The sequence below is a fragment of the Meleagris gallopavo genome, chromosome 10 (genome assembly GCF_905368555.1).
Source record: "Meleagris gallopavo chromosome 10, MGAL_WU_HG_1.1, whole genome shotgun sequence".
In the NCBI taxonomy this organism is placed as follows: domain Eukaryota; kingdom Metazoa; phylum Chordata; class Aves; order Galliformes; family Phasianidae; genus Meleagris; species Meleagris gallopavo.
In genome coordinates this window covers 22,637,324-22,654,245 of record NC_139413.1, presented here as the reverse complement: position 1 = coordinate 22,654,245, position 16,922 = coordinate 22,637,324, and the positions used below count along the sequence as shown (strand labels likewise).

General features: G+C 36.1%; 1 protein-coding gene across 3 annotated transcripts in view; it reads left to right on the top strand.

The window, feature by feature from the left end:
* The window catches only part of BEND5 (BEN domain containing 5), an 853,353-nt gene that overhangs the window by 333,576 nt on the left and 502,855 nt on the right, over positions 1–16,922 (top strand). For all 3 annotated transcript variants that reach the window (XM_085232377.1, XM_085232376.1, XM_085232378.1), the window contains exon 5: positions 3,870–4,086. In XM_085232377.1, coding sequence (XP_085088503.1) covers positions 3,870–4,086 — 217 coding nt within the window. The remainder of the gene's footprint in view (positions 1–3,869; positions 4,087–16,922) is intronic.

The window sequence follows — 16,922 nt, the reverse complement described above, 5'->3', positions numbered from 1 at the left end:
TTGCTGGGCAAGAATTCTCTTCTTTAGTCATGCAACATAGGGAAAATGACCCTCAAAAGGACTAAAGGGAAAAGACATTTTGGTCTTTAATTAACATCCCTATGTGTTTAAAACCTAAAAAAGAACGGACACCACATTTCCCCCCATATTTGTTCTGCAACAACTTGATTAGCTCTCAGATTTCAAAAGGAAACAACAGTTAAAAAAAAAAATACATAAAATTTAGCTTTAAGCTCAAAGCTCTAGATAAGCTAGAAATGGAATTAGGTTATATTCAGAATAGAAGTATTGTTAGGATACTGAGTTATGCATAATGCTCCTTACTGCCTACTGTAGTAGCAAAGGGTACAATCCTGGGGCCTCTGATGTTACCCAGGGATTTGACTCTGACCAAGGACCTCAATTTGCTGATAAACTAACAAATTTGATTTTACTGCACTCTGCCAAAGTGGGATTTATGTTCTGGCTCCATTTCTGACAGCAATGAAGAAAGCATATAGGAAAAGACAGGCACGTGTACTTGCACACTTAGAGTAACAAATCTGCTGGGTTAGGACAGCTTTCTTGTCAGATAAGACCCAAGCAGTCTGAATTTGTTTCAAAATGATGTATAATACTAAGCTTCATTTCTGCGAGTGTATTTCTGAAGACAGACTGGAACTGACTGACTTGCATGTTGTGCTCTGTGGCTGTACTTGGAATTGGGGTGGTTCTCCTTTAAATAACTGCTCAGAAGCGAGAAAATTCAGGCAGTTGTGTATCAATTAGCAGGGTGCATTTCTTCATGCGAGCTGCCTGGAAATGCAAAATGACAAATCTGAGTATTAAGCTTTCCGCTATCGTTTTGCTTTCCTACCTCTAACTACAAATCAACTTCATTGTGACTCACAGTGTAAGAAGTTGGTGCATTTCTGCAGATCCATGATAAGATATTTTCCTTTGGTAAGAAATGCAGTTGCACTCCGCAGTCTGGATCTGTCCCTGCCAGGCCCACATGCATTAGTATTCCACTGGCAGCTGCCTTTAGGTAGGAATATTGTTTTTGTCCATAACCAGAGGGAACAATCAGACTAAGCCGTTCTCCGGCTATAAACCAGCCAAAGTAATTGGGTTTAATTTTAATTTTTGTAATAGCTTTAAATTAATAGGAGCAGCTGCTGCCACAGTGTGTGGGTGTCCTTTTCCAGAAGGCATAGAACAAAAAAGGGAAAGAGTAAACAATAGTGTGTCTAGGACACAAAGGTTAATTCAAGAACTGAGCAATGTCTTTTCGTTATCAAAAACTCAGTTGGTCTCAGTATGTCTCCTTTCTTTTTCTCTCCCCCACTCCCTTTTTTTTTTTTTTTTTCCCCTTTAATTCCCTGATAAGATCTCAATCTGATTAGGCTACCTTGTGTAAAGATGTGCTGTTGGTATCTAAACACTAACTCTCTTTTTCTATATGACTCACAAATAGATTAGCAGTGACAAAGTGCTAGGAGAGATAAAAATAGATTAGCAGTGACAGGAGTAGTATTATAATTATTTTTTGAAGATATGGTTTGAATTAAGAGTTTGGGGGCACTTCCTGCCCTGAGAGGGTGAATTTAAACCTAGGAACTGAGCATGCTTTCTGCTGTTGTGTCAGACACCAGATAGTGAAATGTCAATACCAGATGTCCTAGACATCAAGATTAGCCATAATAGCCAAATGCAGCCATAAAGTGATGTGTCAAAGTGGATAATAAAACAGATGCTTAGCTTCTATTATGAAGGAGCGAAGGAACAAAATATCAAAAGTGCCTTTAATACATTAACAAAGTTGTCTTCAACTTGCTTAAAAGTAGAAAGTTATTGAACCAAGGAGAACTACGTGTAATTTAAACATTAACTATCAGCAGATGAATTTCAATTAGTGTTAGCCTTTCTAAAATCTTGATTTTCCTCCTTATTGGTCTCATTTTACATGAATTTTTTACTGCATAAAGAGAGGCCTGTCCTTTATTATTTCTCCCATGCTAATTTTGAAACAAATAAAGTTCAACAACTCAGCAACATACTATTTAAACTTGCATTATGTTTTGAGGACTGGGAGCTAGAATACATTTACCCAGAGCCATATCATCTGCTTGATTTGAGATCAAATGAGGGATGTCCTATAGCACTCCGGAGTAAAGGTGAATGATAGAAATATATTAAGATACTGGAGAAACCTATTAGGTTAGGGTACTGCATGCACACAGCTGGTGGCACTTTTCCCCTACTGCTACTTTAAAAAAAATTGAATAGTTTTTTTTTTTTTTTTTTCCCCTATCTTTTGCATTTGTGGCTTAAAAATCATTTTCAGATGTTAATGATAAACACATATCTTATTTAAAACAAAAAACGCTGAAGGAAATTCTTGAAGCACAGAAAGTTCAAGAACCAGAGTAATAAAAGCAGCAAATAAATTCTTATTTCAAGTCTAATTGACTGCTTCACTGGCTCTTTATTGTACTATTTCAAGAACATCTCAACTCCTTTCTGTTTCTCTTTGTAGCTCCTGAGTCTTGCTGATCAGATTCCTTAACTGCTGCTCACTGGCAAGCGTACTTCTGCATAATGAGAGGCTTTTGTCCTCCATTCCATATTAGCAGTGAAAGGCCATAACTGATGCTCTGCAGTAGACCAGTTTCTCGGAACTATTACAAAGAGATGCATTACTACTGCTGTCTGTAAATCTTATTACGTTTTCCCTCACCCTGATCCTAGCTTAGCTGAGATCTGTTCCAATCATTAGATGAGACCCGTTTATAATATTATGTAATTGATTCAGTTAGAGTCTGCAGGACCGTAGTGTTTTGTTGGCAAACAAGACTGGTAAGTTAGTTACATCAAATTAGAAGTACATGGCATGACTAGAGAATCTCCTGCCTAAATAAAGGTGGAAAATCCATCTATGTAATGAAGAAGGGGCACAAATAGAAATATTGAGCACTTCTGCTTCGTAGAATCAGTGTTTGATGCACCTCTGAAACTCATTTCCTTTGAGAAATTAAAGAATAACTGAAGTTGGGTGAAAGATGTCAGGCAGACATTTTTTATTCTTTAAACAGATACCAGCTTAATAGCAATGACATAAATAAATGTCTGCGCTGTAATTATTTACCATCATGTATATTAATTTTTATCATGTCAGCACTTTAAGCCAGAACTCTCAAGGAGGGCAGCAGTCCAATTTGGAACAGGACCAAACATCCTTTTCTCCTTTACTTTCTAATTTAGGACCAGGTTATTTTCCCAATCCAAAGTTTTTTTTTTTCTTTCCTGTTTTCATTTTCCCTTAAGAATTTATCTCCAATTCATTGGCTAGGTGCTGATACATCCCCTGACTACTAAGAGGGATAGCTTCTTTGTGTGTATATGTATATCGTGCATATATTATACTATGTACTGTATATATACTTGTACTAAAATTCCTTCACCAATTATGCCTTGCCTGTGCATGGATGAATCGGTCGTGTATCAAAGGGTTTAGCCAGGTTCCAGCCAGAGATTTGCCTGGAAACTCTGTAGCACTATGAGTTTGCACAAGCTTGGTAGCAAAGGAGCACACAACTCAGCTGCCTATGTATCTTTAGCACTTCCTGGGAGTTGGTTTGTCTGAGTGTGTGTAACTCTCTCCTGCTATACTGGCCCTACAAGCTCAGACCTGGCACAGCAGCCATGCCTAGCACAGGCCCAAGTGTGGAATTTGCGTGCATGAGTGCATGCTCTGGGATCTGCATTGTCTAAAATTGTTTTACTTCATTTACATGAGAGGAAATAGGAATCTCAGAAAGCACTTTAGTTTTCAGATTTCTTATGAACATATATATGTTGATTTATGTGTGTTGCTTTTTTTTTTTTAGGCAAAGAATACCCTCCAAAAATGTGTATTACTATCGCTGCCCGGACCACAGGAAGAACTATGTCATGTCATTTGCTTTTTGCTTTGACCGTGAGAACGACACTTATCAATTTGCCTACTGCTACCCTTACACCTATACTCGCCTTCAGCACTATCTTGACAACCTACAGAGGAGGAACATGGACTACTTTTGCAGAGAACTGCTAGGACTCAGCGTGGTAAGTAATAGGCATTTTTACCAACTGGCAGGCTTCATTATGAATGCTTACCCTTAAATGCCTACAGAGAATAATTCATCATCCCTGCTAAGGTAGACATGCACACATATTTGTTTTACTGTTGTCAGTGACACATAGAGTAGCTTTACCCACATGGTGAAATATAGACAAATGCTAATTTAATTTCATGTAAAATATTTCCTTTGTAATATGCAAAGCAATGCTAAAATTCCTATGTAGGATCAATTGACTACTAAAGGAGGTAACTGAAGCAGCTTTATTGAAGAAATGTGATTTTTAGAGTTTTCTATCTGTTTGCTTTTATGGAAAAAGCTTTTCTATTCAGAAGGAAATCAGCGTCTTTGGAACAAGAATATAGCTTTTCCTGGTAAAGTAATGCAAAACATTTTAAAAGCAACTTATTTTATTTAGTCTTAAGAATGTCTGCTTTGGTAGATTTAACTGAAACGGGTTTAGTGCTCTCAATATATAGACCGTAGTGGACACGCAAAAATGAAATATGACAGTTCTGGTGGAGGTAGGAGGTTTAACGGTAAGGCTGAACATAATTTGCTACGACCTTTCTCTGAAATGTTTTTTGTCCTGAAGATTTGGAAATCATGACTCAGCCACTGCCATATCAATTCAGAAATCATCAGATTAAGAAAAGAAATTGCTGATTTTTTTTCCCTTTTGTTTTCTCAGACATGATAGTGCACCTATTCCACAGTCCTTATCTCTTCTCTGAAATTTGATTTGGTCCAAACTTGTAGTGTATGTGTATGTCAGAAAACGAAAGCTGCAGTTTTTATGAAGGCTGCTGATTCTGGCAGCTCAGGCTTTAAAAAGAATCCCAGCATATATTGTAAAAACGAGAAGAAAATCATATGAATAACCTGCTCTGGAATAAAGAACTGGTTTCCACCATTAGGTCAGGCCATTGAGTTCCTTGCATGGCATAAAACTCATTGTGCAACCTACAGAGAAGAGCAAAACCAAAATTAACAAAAAAATTTTGTTCTTAACCCTTTTGTCTGTTAAGCACAGTTTTTGCTCTAAAGAGGACTGTTACATATCTCTGAACTGACATTAATGATTAATCATTCCAATTAGGGGGACAAACAATTACAAAAGCATGGGGAATTTTTTTTTTAATTAAAAAAAAAAAAGTAAAATCTTCAGAGGGTGGGAGGAAGGAGCGCTATCATTTTAATGTGTGTAGGGTTTTACTCATTAATCTTAGGGGACAGAGCTATCATTAATTCTATAATGAAACCAAATTTGTTTCCTTTCACTCTGAAAATAGTATATAAACAGTCACATTTGCATATTCATCAGAACCCTGATCTGACTGATTAAAACACTGAGATAGAAGGATTTGTCTTTTATCTGCATTTTGACAGACAGAGCTAAACTCTTAAATCATGTTAACATTGTGTTGCCAGTAGTTGCTAAACATTATTTTTCATATTTCAGCAAACTAAACAAACAGATGCCGTTCAAAACGTGGTAGGAAATGTGCTGTGTACAAGTCCTGATTTTATATCTATATGTACACACACAGTATGTTTTGCAGAAATTGATATGGTAACATTTTGCAGCTCACCATGCTGATATGTATAAAAAGCTTCTGAATCAGGCTCGTGCTGTAATCTTTGTAAGTAACATTACAATCTCAGAGCATTTCTGGCTTTTCTCCACACACAACTGTCCTAGAACAGCTTGGTAATTTAATGTCTTTGCTGAGCTTGAATAGACAATTTCCATAAGTTCTCTGTGAGTTAAATATTTTAACATAGAGCTTTGTTGCTATCATACATCTTTAAATGGTGAAAAACAGCATCCTTCAGTCTTCGCTGCACAGTACTTCATCAAAGCAGAAGCTGGCTGTACTTCAGAGAATTGCGTGCCATATAGGATAGATTTAGAGCTGAAAAAGAGAGCTCCATCCCCACGCTGGCCCCTTATGTAAGATAAGAGGAATCAGATTGGCATAACGAGGCCCTTAAAAGCTCTATTCCTGGCGAAGGGACGATACCTCTGGTAGCACACGGTGGAAGGAAACATAGAGATGCCTTCTGAGGACAAACTGTGAAGTCCTCCTGCTGGGTGTGGGACTGAATCACGATAGCATGTTAGGGGAAGGCTGTTGCATATCTGCTGAATGCCATACAGCCACTAATGCCTTTTGTTTGTTCCAGCTGATTTTACATGTCGCTTCATTAGTTTAAGGTTGTGAGGATGGAGAATGGTTTGGAACAATTTAAGTTCTCCTGGATTATGAAGTTTTGATCTGTGCCTCTTGTAGACAACAGAATCTTGCCACAGATCTATGTGGTTATTTTTTTTCTTTATAATGGAACAGTGAAATGCTAGTCACAAGAAACCATGCTCAGATGATTGCTCCTGAAGGCTTTCTGAGTGCACATTTTCTTGCATGTAATGTTTTCAAGGCAATCTAATTTCTAATCTAATTTCATATTTTCTCTAAAGAAAGTACTATGCCTCCATTAACTCCTTAAATGCTTTCACTAATTCTATGAAAATTGAAAGTGAAATATCAGTGTGGGACATGTAATTGTCATTAGGATGCAGAATGGCAAAATGGTTCAGAGCCAAATGGCAAAGATTCCCATTGCCAGTGTGAATGGATAACTTAGCTGTTTTGCTTCTGACCTTTAATGTTTAAAGCTTTACTTCAGAGAGCTATCCCACACTCTGGATGTGCCAAATGATCTTGAAAATAGTCTCCCCTGCAAGCTAACTATGATGGCCACCCAGGTGTCATTTAAACTGCTGTTTTCATTCTGCCATTGTTGCCTGTAGATAACTTCAGACTTTGTATGGATTGTCCCAGCAGATCATACGTTCAAAATCTGTAATAAAAAGATTGTGCAGTTGTTTTCTGTGCACATTATGAATGAGTCTGTCATCTTGGCAGACATTAGGCAATACTATACAGCATATTATAATGAAAAATAATTCATTATTTTATTTGAAAATATAAACGCAAGCTCAATTTCTGCTACTTATATAATCTGTATGTGTAGTGTTATAAACAGTACTGCAGACTTGGCAAAACATTTGAGTATCATTGTTTAGAGATGGTAATCTAAGTTAACTGCACATGAAGTGTGTGGACGACTGATGAGACCTGTAGCTCTACTGGCATTACGCTATAAAACATACTAAATTAAGTAAGTATTGGTGAGACTGGCTCCTGCAAATTGCAACTGGCTTGGCGATATTTTTATTGCTCACTTCAAAAACAGAAAAGATTAATTGTAGACAGATACTTCCTTTTACTCCGTTAGGCAATGGTGCTACCAAATTATGCTTGAGGAATATTGCAACTGCACATAAAAACCGCGGGCCTCAAAGGGATTTCCACAGCGCACAGGCACTAGTACGTGGAATTCTGTTAAATTAAATATTAAACGTACATATTTTAAAACAAGAAGGCAATATGTCTAATGCAGAGCCCTGTAAGTGAGCCAGTCTCTAAAGTCAGACTTGAGATACTGAATGAAACAGATTGGAGCACAAAGTGCTTCATTCTGATGCTTCACCACTTCAGTGTATGCTTTTAATTTATTTAAGTTACTTCTCATGATGGTATCAGAGTGAATCAGAATCAGGCCCCAAGACTGTAAACCTGCACAGTCGATGTCACATTGTTGGTTCGTTGATCAAATATCCCTTACTTGATGTCTAAACTACTGGGTACCCCAGTAGAAATAGCTAATCAGTTCTATTGATATCTACTGGTCTATTTTTAACTGCTCAGTTATGACTGTTTTAAAGCATGAAGCAAAGAAAATAGACAATTTTTCTAAGGTTAAATTTCCCATTTCTGTGTACAGTGTTAGGTTATGTAATAATGGTTCTATAAAAGAAAAGTATAGTCTTCATCTTAAAAAAAAAAAAAAAAAAAGAAGTCATAGGCTTCAATGTGATGTATCATGTTGGTATCGTATTCTGTACTTTTCAATGGACCTGACTGCAACTAGGTTGAAATATCATCTAAATGCAATTTGTGGTAATTTACTTGGTCTGAAATAGGACACAGAAGTAATGCTAAAAAAAAACCCAAAACTATAAACCTAGCTTCTCATTTATCTACAATGCGAAAGTACACCCACATATATGCTTAGGGCACATTTAATCAGTTATATATCTATGTGTACATATAGTACTGCTTTTCCCATATTATTCATAATATGGATGTTATTCCAAAACTATAAATGACATTTTATATATTTCTACAAATATTTTCTTAGCTGGGTTTGGGTATTAGCAGAGGTAGAGGTGGGCCTAAAAGTAACACCAACACTTTTGGAATTAAATCAGTAATGTATAATATCACAGAGTGCAAACAGCAAAATTATATAAATCACAGAATCACAGAGGTTGGAAGATACCTTTGGAAATCAACGAGGCCAACCCCCATAAAAAGAAAATGCAGAACCTCAGTCTTGAACCCAGCATCCTTTGGTATATGATCCCTGCGCTCTGTGAGTGCTGTAGTCACTAGGTCAAATAACATGAAAAGTAACAAGGAATTATTCCATACATATATTCATTTTAAGGAAAATTTCTTAAAATTTAAAGGAAATTCTGGGAGATAAACTAGCTAGTGAGATTTACAGACAAGGAAAGGCAGACAAAACTGTTAGTCTTGCAAGTTAAGATCTTGCAATACTGAGAAACTTTACCACATATATAATCTTAAATTTTAGAAAGAACAGTGTTTTCTATCTTAAAATCATTTCCAGAAAGATTCACATATATTGTTGTTTTTCTAACAAATCTTAGAATTATAGAGTATCATGAGTTGAAAGGGATCCACAAAGATCATGGAGTCCAACTCCTGGCTCCATGGAGGACCGCTCAAAATTCAAACCCTATGTCTGAAAGAGGTGTCCAAATGCTTTTTGAACTCCAGCAGCTTGGGGCCATGCCCTCTGCTCTGGGGAACTGTTCCGTGCCTATTGCCCTATGGTGCAGTCTCTTTCCCCAAACCCCACCTGCCCCTCCCTGATGCAACTTCATGCCATTCCCTCAGGCCTGTTACGTCCCCAGAGAACGGAGCTCAGTGTTGCCCCTTCACTCCTTATGGGGAACTGCAGCCACCATGAGACCTCCCCTCAGCCTGCTCTGGATCCAACAAGCCAAGGGACCTCAAACACTCTTAGGTCTTCCCCTGTAGACTCTTCTTCTTATGTAACTTATTCTATGTGTTCTTCCCCATTCTTTTCAGTTGCCTCTTTCTGTTACAAAGGGAAAATCCAAAATAACTGTTAGGCCTTTTAAATTCCAGGGCCATAAAAGATTGTCATGTTCTTTTCTGTGTCTCATCCCAGTGTCATTTTGCTTACTTTTATATTCCAGTCTGTCACCTTTCTTTGTTCTTACTTATGACTCTCATGCTCCCTATTTATTTCGTCTTCTAATACATACATCCACATGTTCAAAGTAGCTGTAATGTAATTTATTTGTCATGGAGAGAAAAGAGAAAGAGCTTCAACCTGGAGTGGAAACATGTTAGTATCATATTGGTCATCCTGACATACCTGAGTTAATACCTGGATGCAAGAAGACAGTTATTCGTTTAATGAATGAATGATGTAACCCCAATTGGAAACAAACTTTCTTTGTCTACAGTCAGTTGAATCCTCAGATATGGGCAACTGTAAGCTTCTGGGGACAGGGTCTACCTCCTTTACTTTCCGTTTAGTGACTTGCTTATTAGAACTCCCTTTTCAGTTGGTGGTTGGGAAATAATGTTATTTCATGAATAATAAATAAATAAAATGGAATTCTGGGGTCCTCTATAGGTACACTAATGTAAAGCTTTTTTTAAAAAAATTTTAATAATTTTAAGATTAACCTACTTGTTCTGAAGGACATAAATATATTTTGAAGATATGTGTGGCCCTGGAAATTATCAAACTGCCTAGATTACATTCATTCTTTCAGTCTCATTTGCAGAAATTTGTTTTCCCTCTTTTCCAGCACAGCATTAAGCAATAATTACCATATATATAGTGATACTGAATGTACTCACATGTAGGGGAAATAGTGCTACACAGTGCCGTTAGCTGCATTTGCCCGGTAACTCTTTACTGCATTGATTCCACTGGGATTCTGACCATGTTTTAGTTGACTTCTATTTAGACTTCCAGTGTAGTTGTGTAATGTTTGAGAACAGAATTATATTTTAATGTATATTCTTCATCTGTAGACCCAGAAAATTGTTAGCCTAGCCCACATTATCTGTAGGGTTGAGTTCTTGGGACTGAAGGCTTATTTAACAGTGTTAGAGTCTACTTAGGCAAAAGGATTTGAATTTATCCCTTTTAATTTAACCAAAGAAAGAACTATGTATTGGTTTAGCTTTATGGTAAATACAGAATGTAAATATAATGTATTAAAATCTAATTACTTTAGGCAAAGTCTTGTTCATATAATTTGTGTAAGCTGAATATTATGATTCTGATTCAGAAAAAACATAAACACAGAAATAAACGTAAGCCTGTTAAATATCTTGGTAAAGTTATTGGCATAGTTCCAATCAAATCACATATGTCTAGAATGGCCTTTACATTCAAGGTCAAAGCAATCAAGACTTTGCAAGATAAAGACTCAGTGCCCTAATACATAGCCATTATCTTGCACTAGCACTATAACAACATGAATAAAGGAAAAAAAAATAATCCTAGACTTTGAGCAAAGGATCGCAGTGTTCCTGGCCAAGCATACTTCTTACAAAGTAACAAGGAATAATGATGTTTTCAGTCTGGTATGAATGTAAATGGAACTGGTTATTAGTTGATTTATATTTCAGTTCCTGTAAAATGATTGCTTCAGTAAGCTCCCAAAGGCTTGCTTATCTAACATTTCACCTTTACCTACTGTACACTGAAGCTGAGAGCTGAATTCGAGAACTGGTGCTAGGATATGAAAAGAATTTGCTTCCTGTCATTGGTAACCAATGTCTAGTGGTTTTGTTCACTCCTTGTAGTGTAATAATAAAGCAAATTTACAGTGAGATAGAAATGGTTTCAAATAACTTCCTAATATTATAAATTTCCCACTGGACTGAATTTTAAGACTTGTGAGCCGGTTACTCTCCCTTTTAAAATAACAAATAAACCATTCAATAACAAGCAACCAAAATATCTGTCACATTCAGTCAGGATGTGAGTTTTCTGCCAACCTTCCTGCATGCACTCTTCAGATTCATCATCTCTCTTATAATGGAATATACCTAATAGATAATACTCAACAAATAAAAGGAAGTCTCAAATTTGATTTAAAGAAGCGCTTATCTGCTACCTTATATTAGGATGTTTCATCACTCATTCACATCTTGTTGTATAAACTGGTTCAGGTAATGTATTCTGCAGCCCTTTTTGCAGCTTGCTGTAAATATGCTGAATGCCCAATTGTAAAGAGAAGACCTTTTTGTAATGTATCTGTCAGGTGTGCACTTGAGGCCTTCTGCATAAGAGATCAGTGCCAATTCTGTAGCTCTTTATCCCTGCCTTGTAGGTGTTCAGTAATACTTTATCCTAGTTGTCCTTAAGCCTTGAATGCTGAAAGATGGCTCTAAAAAACACTTCAGTTTGTGTGTCAAAAGGGAACCTGCATTATATCTTTATACCACATAGGAATGAAAAAATGTATAATAAGAATAAGAAAATATCTTAATGCAGATGAAGGAAGTGTGGTTCACGTGGTCCAAGCTGCCTGACTGTGCCCTTACTGTTGACACTAAATATTTGAATATATATACTTGAAGAGATAATGTGAGGCTTGCCACTACCTACTACAGTTACAGAAAGCACAGTGGACAATGCTGTGTATAGCCTGAGGTCCATTTTTATTTGCAGTGTGGATTTAGTGGCCCTTTTTAATCAAAGGATAGTGCAATGAATAAGTACATCAAGCTTTCATGTAAGAGAGGCTGCTGTCACCATTATTTTAAGACATCAGATTATATTCATATATATTTTATGTTAGGAGATCATAATAGTTCCAGGGGAAAAAAGAATGTATTTCTAGGAAATGCTAGCTACTTCTAAAGTGTTGTTATTACTCAGAAATATTGAAAGCAATATTTATCTTTGTTTTGAAGACAAAATAAAGTACAAATAACATGAGGAGACAGGAGATTTTCAGTATAAAGTAGTAGGTACTTAACTGTAAGCTGGTGTGTTTTGTTGTTGGTAATTTTTTTTTTTCTTTTTTTTTTCATTTCTTAGGAAATATGAGATACAATTTAAAGCATTTTAAATACTTGTCAAAAGATATCTTATGTAGCAACCAATTATATTGATACATGAAAATAACTGTGTTCTCTGATAAAGATCCTCTTATTCCTGTTTTCAAACAGCAACTGAGCACCATACTGTGGCAGCAGAGAACAGCCTCAGAATTGAACACACATTGAAAAGGTCTCAGTTGTGTGACACCTTCTATGAAAAAGAACATCATTCTTAGGCCCAGTCCAAAGTTTTCACTCAGACTTCTTTAGAATTATGGACGTATGTTTTTAGAGAAAGTTTGTTTTTACGAGCTACCTTATCTGATGTTAAATTTGTCTGATGATAAACAAGTACTGTGGATGAAGACAAAGGAAGCATTTAATCAATTTCAGGAATTTACATATGTACTCATTAAAAAAAAAAAAACAACAGTAGTTTCAGAAAATATGTCATCCATCTGATGGTAGTGTCATTGCAACCATCTTGTAGGCAATGAGACTACAGAAACTGAAAATAAATAGAAGCAATAGAAGGATTACGTGATAAAGACTTTGATATAAACTTTCTTAGTTTATCCATAGTAAACAGGATTAATTTAAAAGGAATTTCCCTTCAGACTAGATCATTGCAGTCAGGACTATGGATAGTACAGCTGATTTGTCTCCTCAGGGCAAACACAGTTTGGCATACAGATTTGAAAATATGAAAATACGAACTTGATCTTTCAGATGTTTTGACAGAAGAAAAATAATGAAGTGAAACTTTTGATAGTTACATACCAAAAAGAAATCTAATGTTTTGGAAACCAGGCCCCATTTACAACTGCAGAGCTCTTCAAAGTGTTGTCCTCAGCATGCAAGAAGATATTTAGAAATTGAATCTGTTACTTTGCACAGTTCATGTGACCCAAAACTTCAAGTCTGTTTTTCCTATTTGCCTTGTGAGAATGAAAAATGACCGCTAAGGTGTTATGTGCAATGGAGAATTTATAGGAATGTCAGAGATGACTGATTAAGGGCACTTTATAGATTAACAGATGAGGGCTAAAACAGAGGTTGGTGGTGATGTATTGGAAAAATAGGAGGAATTCTGGCGTCAAGATGCATCAAGATTTGTCTAAGACCTGGACATTGATAGTAATCCAAACTATGAATATTTCAAAATCTGAAAGGTAATGGTCAGAGAAGGATAGCACTACTGCTCAAAGGCATTGAATCTTTGCCTGCAGTGAGTGGAAATGAGTTAGTTTCATACCGCCCTGTAGTCTGTCTTCATCCATACATCTTAAGGGAAATTGTCTAGATCTTTACTATGCCTCAGGCAATTAAAGTACCAACATAAAGTACTTTGGTGTCTTTTGCTTGAGGACCATTTGTTCTTTCATGAATTAATGGTATTGTGGGGTCCCAGAGAACCTGTAAGTTTTTTTTTAAATATGTGATTGAAGTGTTTTCTTCATCTTATTGAAGAATCCAGACAGTATGTATTCTCACCCTCAAGAGTACAAACAGCTCAGCATGTGAACTACTGAAAGAAGAATGTATGTTTCAAAGGTATGATTTTCAGCTGTTGTCTTCATCCGTACAAGATACTCTGGCAGCACCACATTTGTCTTCATCTCTAGCTGATTTTGAAATCCTTCACAGCTTTAGAAATAAAACTGCGCGTATCCTCTAGATTTCTTGTGTAGAAATAGATAAGATTTTTTAACAGCAAATATCACAGCAGAGCTTCCTCTGCAGTCCTCCATTTAGAGGAGGACCCAATTAGACTTGGGTGCACACAGACCAAATTACATTATAGGCTTATACTGCACAGACGTGTAGAAAGATATTATATTCCATGTGATCAAACAGAATTCCTATATGTCCTATCTTGGCTGAAATTCCAATTAGCCATGGCAACCAATGAGGGAAATATGCAGCAACATAAAGCATCTAATTCAGTGCTGACAAAGAGGTGGGATATATTGATCTGTTTGGCAGAAAACTTCATTTTTTCTTCATTCCTATAATTCAGATTTTCTCATTACTGGACACAGATGGCAAAATATAATTTTATTAACTATAACCATTTGTTTTGCAGTTCATCAATTAAATTCCAAAGAGTACAGAGACTAGTTTATGCTAGCTATTAACAAAAACAAGTTAGTATCTAGAGCTATAATAGAAATGGTGATAGATGTTGCATACGATACTTCAAGATCATTTGTTGCTATGACAGTAATGAAGTAAAATGAGACAGGGTCTCTGGAATCTCAGATTTTTCATGTTCCCAGAGAGTTAGAGATTAAAAAAAAAAACTTTTCTCTCAGAGAGCTGAACTTCATTCCTTCGAAGCTACAACTGATATACGCATGTTACAAAATACGTAGTGTACTCTCTTCTTATTAGAAAGTTAAATCAGAAAAGAAGGGAAAATGATAGTTTGTAATTATCCTGAATAACAACTGTCTCTACTCTTAACATCAGTATGAAACACCAAATTAATATCAAGTGAAGTAAACTGAAAAATCCCAAATTTCCAGAAGCACACCTTTGCAGGAGTGGATGAGGAGTGCACTTCAAAATCCTTTCCTAATCTCATTTATTGTTTGCTTTCTTTTTTCTACTAAGATGTTCATCTTTTAGGCTTTGTTTTGTTTCTAACGTCCCAAGTGCTACAAGTGTGAGGATGTAGGGTAACCTATATAGTAGCAGCACAGACTGTATATGCTATTGGAAAACATTATTTATTTGTGTCCTTGATTGAACGGGGAGCCTACATGCACAAATGTACAATTCATATCATTTGGCTTCTCAGAAATTATTACAGGGGAGCTTACTAAAAATTACAATGGTATTAGATCTTAAAATGTTTTCTTTTTTGACTCAAAAATGCCCCATAATAATTACAATGTAATGACTGTAGTCTAGTGCAAAGAAAAAGATATGGTAGTAAACTCCTAGCAAACCTCTGGAACTGGTCATACATCATCAGATCTCCCTGGCCACACTTAACTTATCAGTGTAACGCTGATGGCAGATGTATTTCAACAGTGATTATGAATAGAAATCCTTACAGCAGATTCATACTATATTCCGTGTGCTGGGACTACCCATCTGTACCCCTGTTTGCAGCCAACAAGAATACTAAATTTTGCAGTTTTGTTCCAGGGACAGTGTGAGTCAAATCTCTCTAGGAGAGACCTTCAACTTTACCACAATTGGGTAAGCTGCTTTTATGTTGTTTACTGCCAATGATCCTGAATGCCAAAGATGTAAAACAGTTTGCCCATAAACAGATAACGTATAGCCAAGTCTTTTTCTTTTCAGATGTCCATTTTATCTTTCTAGCATGGACATTGTTTAGTGCCAATCCTCTTCTTTTGCATCCTAAAGCACTGCATATGAATGTATCCTGGTTTCAGGAAGTCATGTTCATGGCAAGTTTAAACACGCTATCTAATAAACCAGAATCTACTAGAATAGATTGAATTTCTGTAAGGGAAATTTATTATGCGATAATTTTAGCTTTTCCTGTCTACCAGTCAGTATTATTGGAGTTATTTAATACTGCTAAGTTTTGAAAAGCTCTCCTTTTATCCCTGTCATTGTTTTCAAATCTATATAGCACCTAAATGTGCCATAGTCAAATCATAATTCATGATATTGCTGTCAGTTTCCATAAAATTTGCCGAAGGCCTTTGAAGTTCTTTCCACTGATACCAAATCTACCTCCATTATTTCTTTCATTTCCCATGACACCTACGCAGCAGCATTGGTCACAGTCTCATTACTCTCTCTCCATCAGTGTTGCCTTCTTTTTGAGTGTAATGTCTGTTACACTCAAGAGGCAGTGATGCAAGGAGTGCTGATATCTGATCTCTCTTGTGCCGTGTTTCATTACAGCAATGATTCTCCAAGATTACATTCAAAAAATTTTCTCAAAGGTTTTTCAGAATTAACCAATTATTAAATTATCTGCCTAAGCTTTGTGCTAGTTTTGAGAATGTCACTGACTTATAACATTCTAGAAAGAAGTTAAATTTCCACTTGTACACCTAAATTCTTCTGGTATAACCTGTGAGTTGATATTTCATTATGTGATTTCTATGCAGGTTTCTAGTCTTAACAATATAAAGGAACAAAACACAGACATTTTTTTTGGTAGTATCTTGCAGATTAATCTTTATTACCTCTTGGATAAATCAATGGGGGAATTACTGGAGTACTATATATGCATTATAAGTTTAGTATTGGCTTCTATTCTGGATTTTTTTTTTTTTAATCTACCTTAGTTTCTTCTTAAGCAGTGTAAGCCTTCATTTATTTGATTTATTATTTGACAGTCTCACAGTGTTGTGTACAGAGAAACAACCACACATAAAAAAATGTTAAGTTTATCTACAAATCTGCTTCCTTGTACCTTCTTGCCCCTCTGGTTCATATAATTTAATGTGGCCAGAGAAAGCAGGTGTACTAGAGCCATTGCCAGGAGTAAATGCAGGGAAAAATGGACATAAGTCTTTGAGAAAAAAAAAAAGATGAGATCATCCAGTTATCATAAGATACATGTAGATGTTTT